Genomic DNA, 6,027 nt, shown 5'->3' with positions numbered 1-6,027 from the left:
GGGGGTGGGATGCAGCACAGGTGGTCTGAGTGGAGCAGTGGTGGCCCTGCTGTAGCCTCCTGCACTGGGTCCTGCCTGCTGGGCCCCAGAGGTGGCTCCTGTCCATGCTGGTCCAGCCAGGCTGCAGCCCTGTGCCCACTGTAGGTGCACAAATCGGGGGAGGCATACCCCCCCCCCCAATATATTACTTGTGGTCTGCCCAACCCCCACATTGTCTGTACCACCCCCCCCACACACACACCTTAAGACTTTTCTGTGGGGAACTGTAGGAGCTGTTCTTCATGCTGCCTGGCTGGCACATGCATGGCCCCCTGCCTGATTACCCTCCTCCTGCTCCCCCCAGCCCCAAGCAGCCCCTTGCAGGCTGGAGCTCTGCCAACCTGCAAGAGGAAACCTGCCATTTCCAATGTTTTTTGTCCTTTAAAAGGAGAATCCATTTTTAACGTTTATCCACAACACTTTCATATATTCTCGAGACCCACAGGCTGAGAAACGGTGTTCTAGTCTATCCTCATTTGGGTCCTGTGTCCCAGGAGCAGATGAGAGGCTGAGTTGTGACCTGAGGGCCAGGATTGTTCCCCTGCTCTCTCTTTCCTCTTGGAGAGTAAATTTACCTCACCCCTTTCCATCAAGTAGCCTGCTCTCAACTATGTACCCCACAAATGGAAAGGAAGCAGTGCAGCCAGCATACTTGCTGCTGCCACATTAGTTGCAGGAGGGGCAGCAGGCAACTAAGTCTTGCTGTCCTCCAGACATAGTCTATCTAACCCAAGGGGGAGAACAAGGAGATCAAATAATGGAAGCCTTACTTTCCTATCAAGCAACAAAGGCCCAGCTAATCCTGTTAACTGGTTGAAAGGTGTGTCCTATAGATGCAGGATAAATTTACAGTTCAGGTCCCAGAAAGATTTCCTTGAAGATGGCACAAAAGCTTTTGATTAAAGGAAAACACCACCCAGTCAGGTAGTGCCGTGATGGAACCAGTAGATTGGGGGGTTGCAAAGGACAGTGGCTTTGAAATAATATTGCAGTTTAAAAGAAACTAGAATACATGGGTTGTGCCAAACCCATCACCAGCCGTTTCACAGGGTGCTGAGAAATTTTTGCAGGGTATTGATTTTTCCACCACCCTTTAATAAGCAACTGTTTATTTCACAATATTTAAGGTTGCAAAGATTCCACAAGTGGTGCAGCAACAGGCTACTGTCGCCAATATTCAGCAGATGGTTTCGGTTTCCCAGCAGGTGAGGGCCCAGCCGGAGATACGCTCTCTGTCGCAGACTTTGTTTTTCATTTGGAGAAGTATATTTATTTTCTTTCCCATGTACAATATGCCTTATTTGTTAACTATTTTAGCATTTTTATCAGCTTCTATAGAAATTAAAACTGCAGCTACTGGGTCAACTGCTAGTTTCTTTCTGTGCTTGCTAACTTCACTTGTTGTAGGTACTGGGATAATACCTTTTAATTGCACTTGATCGACTGCAGGCAGCTTCTCTCATCTTCTCTTGAGCTGCAAAAAGTTGTGCTTCCTCATCATACTCTGTAACCAAAGCTGGAGGATGACCCAGAAGAGAACTGAAGTCGAGTGTCTGACTTTAACACAAAGGGGAAAGAGATTATTAAAACAAATGGGATACTGTACTAAGTTACAAGTTGCGTAGTTATTTCCTAGTGCCCAAAATGCAAGAGATGTTTCCCAGAAGACTGAACAATGTGCTAACTGTCGTAAGCATTCAGTACAGCATGGATGGGCATGGACAAAGAAGAGTGAGACAGAGAAAAGAGAACATAAAACCTTACTAACTGATAGTTTGCTTGGAATTACTTAGAATAATGTCTTTCAGAACAGTAGTAATAAATAGGGCTTTGGGTACAGAAAAGTGTAGTGGCTAATATCAAAGGATACCAATATAAGCTGTTTGAATGCCACTATTACACCTGCATGATTCTGTAGTGATACAAGTGTAAAAAGCCACTGCAGCTTGCCCCAGCTTCATTCAGGGTCCAAATTAGTGTTGCAGTTTGGGCAATTAATTTCCACTTTGATCACTACTGGATTGTGTGAAATAAAAGTTGCAGTATAACAGGCGATATACACTCGAGCAGCAGCTCCTCCCGCCCCTTTTAAGGGCAGCTTTTTGTGTGTCCATACCCGTGATTCTTTTTCAGCAGACATCGGCATTCTGGGTAGGGTTTTCATAAGTGATGGAGGTTGGCTTTGTTCTGCTTTCACTAGACTGGTGGTTGCTTTACCGTGAGTATCAGTGGGAGAGAGTTTTGACCAGTTTGAAAATACTGCCTTGAAAGTCTGTCTTACCTGTACCCTTAGCATGGCACTTCACAGTGGCCGGGCTTCCTCTTTGACTGACAGGGAGCTGCCCCACTCCCAGTGAGACTCGGGCATTCTTCTGCAGCCTGGATTTGTTTCTCCCTTCCTCTTGCTGCTGTCGAGGAAGGCCGTAACAGCTGAAGCTACCCTACAATAGAGAGAATTAATGAATTTTGCTTTTAATTCTGAACCATCTTTCTATCTGTCCTCTCATCCTCTGTGCATAGGTTCAGGCACAGCCCCAAACCGTGACGCTGTCTCAGACCACTGCAGGCCAGCAACAGGTTCAGGTGATCCCTGCAACAACTGCAACAGCTCAAGTGGTGCAGCAGAAGCTGATACAGCAGCAGGTTGTGACAACTGCTTCTCCCCAAATCCAAGCCTCCGGTGTGCCGAACCCAGTCCAGGCCCCCGTAACCTCGGAAGCACCAAATCAGCAAGCAAAGGTGCAAATGAGGACACCTACGGTCAGATTAAAGGCACCCACCAAACCGAGCTGAACTAGTAATTCAATTGCAATAAGCAGGGAAAAGCAGTATTTCATGTTTGCCAAGCCCCCCTGGTGAGGCAAGCAGCAGGTTCTCCGCGGATCCTCATTCCAACCAAGACAAATCGCCTCTATTGTTTTTAAATTGAAGGGTTTTGCTGGTGAACATTTCAACACGGGGAAACTCTCCAAGCATTTTAGCGGGTCAGAAAAACGTTTCACCCGAGGCACGTTCCACTCCAGCAGAGACTCTCCTCGTCTGCAGACGTCATAACTTCTGCCCAGCTTCATGAAAACCAAACCACGGATCCCTTCAGTGTCAGTCTAATTCATCTATGTTAGCGTATTGTATAATTGCCAATGAGCAAGTGCAATCCTTTGCTATAATGTGGACGAGTGTTTATTGTCCATTGCAAAGCCACACAGACAGTTGATGTGTGGTGAGCATAGCAGAGTATTTCCACCTGTCTGACAGCTGCATGTAGCGCTCACTTGCGGTGACCATCCATCAGAACTCCTTTCTATTGAAGTGCTCCCTGCAGAGTTTAGCCAATAAATGTGAAACCTTGTAAGTACGTGTAATTAAGAAGAACCATGTTTCATTCTCCATTTTTGTAAGTCTTTTAAAATGTTTGTTAGTAGTTTTGTGTACAGTTTCCTGAAGCAGCCAACCTGTGCCCTCGCTCTCATACTTCACTTTAAGATGATAGATATTCTAGGCATGAACTGAATAAATGCTGTGTTGATAGTAGATGTGTATTAAAGTGTAGCCCATTTTTATGGAAACAGATTGTTCTGTTGGTTTCTCCGTGCTGTTTCTCACGGGACTTCCAGGTAGGAAGATCTCAAAACAGATGAAGTTGTATATGCTTCTTTTTCTTCTTCTTTTGCGACACGTTTGAATGTTTGGTACTTTCTACTTGGCTGTCAGCTTTAAGGGGTGGGTGCAGGGGCGAATAGGAAATTTTAAATCTACAACTAATCCTGCGATCGTGTAAAGAATAAGATCTAACTTTTGCACTATTCTTTTACTAAAGCTCATGACGAATGTATCTTCAGGTGGGTATTTTGGATCCTGATCAAGCGTGGCCTCTTCCTCCACCTCTGTTTGTCTTATTGCTTTGAATATTGCGCTGCATCGAACTGTGGGAGTTCACTTTTCTTTTCCTTCTGTTGCATCGAGCTGCTGGCAAACAAAAGCCCATCTGCAACCAGCACCACACAAGGATACAGCAGGCTCTCACAGGTGGAACAGATTGATTCGACTTGGGCCGCAAAACTGCAGGAGAAAAAGACGCATGGAAATTGTTACAGGGGTGTAAGTTGTAGCTGTGTTGGTCTAAGGACACAGGCAGACTTTAACCCTCAGCTTCCTGGCGAAAGGGTTGTGTCCCTCCGTTCAGGGGCAGACACATGGCAAATTTAGCTTCAAAAGGAATCAGAACTTGTGGTGATATCTAGTTAGTCTAATAAAAGTTTTTTGCAAAAAGAAAATAAAATTAATTGCAAACTTTTGGGCAGGAATGTAGGGTCAGGAAGGCATTTTACCGATGGTCTGGGGGCATCTACACCTGCATCAATGCATCTGATGCTGGGGTATAGGATGTAGCCGCGTTGGTTGGACAGAGGCAGACTTCAACACCCCCCTGGCTAGAGTGGGGGGGTGCCCCTCCTCTGCACAGGGGCAGACCCATGCCAAATTTTAGGGTCTGGAAGGAATTTTACCCCATGGTCAGCTTGGTGCAAATTTGCATCTAATGCTGAAGTGTAGGTTGTAGCCGTGTTCATCTAAGGACAGAGGCAGACTTCAAGCCCCAGGTTTGTGCCTAGGGTGGCCGTCATAGAAGACAGCCTGGTTGCCCTCTGTCCTCTATTGATACGAAACCCAATGCCTTTTATGTCCTCGCTTTTTCTCTTCAAGAGAAAAAGCGAGGACGTAAAGGTGTCCAGTTTTGTATCAACAGAGGACAGAGTGGCATAAAATGGGAATGTCCCCTGTGATGGCTGCCCTATTCCTGGCGGGAGGGTGGTGCCCCTCTGCTCAGGGGCAGACCCGTGCCAAATTTAGGGTCAGGAAGACATTTTACCCCATGGTCAAGTTGGTACAAATTTGCATCTGATGCTGGGGTGTAAGTTGTAGCTGTGTTGGTCTAAGGACATAGGCCATGTTGATCAAGCCCCAGGTTCCTAGCTAGAGGGTGGTGTCTCTCCACTCAGGGCCAGATCCATGCCAAATTTAAGATCAGGAAGGAATTTTACCCCCCAGTCTTGGGGCATCTACACCTGTATTAATGCATCTAATGCTGGGGTGTAGGTTGTAGCTGTGTTGGTCTAGGGATGCGGGCAGACACGGTTCTTTGGGTGAATCTGGTATCTTTTTACTAGCCCAACTTTGCTGGAAATTGTAATGTTCTGCTTCCGAAAATGGATTTTCTTTGTGGTTGAATCCTCCTCTCCCTCCCCATTTTGTGTGTCCCTTTTAAACATTACTGTCTGTATTCTGTCCTTGCTACCCCACGGATACGCAGCCCTGCAGCTTAGGGATGCATCATGACTTATCCCTATGTTTTAAGCAAGACGTGTATCGAGAATAGGGCACCCGTCATAGAGGACATTCCAGTTTTCTGCTCCTCTGGCGATACGAAACCCTGTGCCTTTGTATCCTCTATTTTTCTCTTGGGTTGTTCTCTTATTATGCGAAACCTGGCGCCTTTACGTCCTCTATTGATACGAAACCCTGACGCCTTTATATCCTCTATTTTTCTCTTCAGGTGTCCTCTATTGATATGAAACCCTGTACCTTTATATCCTTCACTGATACAAAACCCGATGCCTTTACGTCCTCTATTTTTTCAGGGCAAATAGCCCTCTATTACGTCCTTCTCTTCATCTTTTTCTGTTGAAGACAGAAAGGCGCCCGGTTCCCTTCTGCCAAGAGAAAACCAGAGGCCATAAAGGCGTCGGGTTTCGTCTCAACACAGGACAACCGCGCTGTCCCCTACGATGGGCCCCCCTAATGAAGAACGAGTTAAAAAGGAAGATCTCCCTTCTCCTTTCCAGCCTTTCCTTCCCATCCCCCCGCGCGTCCCGGGCGGGCTCTAGGCCCCTGCGCTGAGCACCAGCGGAAGCGGAAGTCGGGGACTTCCGGCGCGCGCCACGTGGGCCGGGCCGGGCCGAGCCATGGCTGCGGGCTGCGAGGAGGCGGCGG

The 6,027-nt window shown here is 47.1% G+C and overlaps 1 protein-coding gene across 13 annotated transcripts in view; it reads left to right on the top strand.

Annotated features, from left to right (window-relative positions):
- EP400 (E1A binding protein p400) overlaps window positions 1–3,605 on the top strand; it is a 71,553-nt gene extending 67,948 nt beyond the window's left edge. For 11 of the 13 annotated variants that reach the window (XM_019507043.1, XM_019507040.1, XM_019507045.1 and 8 more), the window contains 2 exons: window positions 1,167–1,244; window positions 2,560–3,605. In XM_019507043.1, coding sequence (XP_019362588.1) covers window positions 1,167–1,244; window positions 2,560–2,832 — 351 coding nt within the window. In that variant the 3' untranslated portion in view covers window positions 2,833–3,605. The remainder of the gene's footprint in view (window positions 1–1,166; window positions 1,245–2,559) is intronic. The other 2 variants (XM_019507038.1, XM_019507037.1) reach the window with 1 other exon arrangement.
- Window positions 3,606–6,027: the final 2,422 nt, after the last annotated feature.

This window comes from Gavialis gangeticus, unplaced genomic scaffold, assembly GCF_001723915.1.
Source record: "Gavialis gangeticus isolate Ggan-Ray unplaced genomic scaffold, GavGan_comp1, whole genome shotgun sequence".
Lineage (NCBI taxonomy): Eukaryota > Metazoa > Chordata > Crocodylia > Gavialidae > Gavialis > Gavialis gangeticus.
Note: the sequence above shows the minus strand (reverse complement) of the source record. Positions and strands in the feature narration are given on the sequence as shown.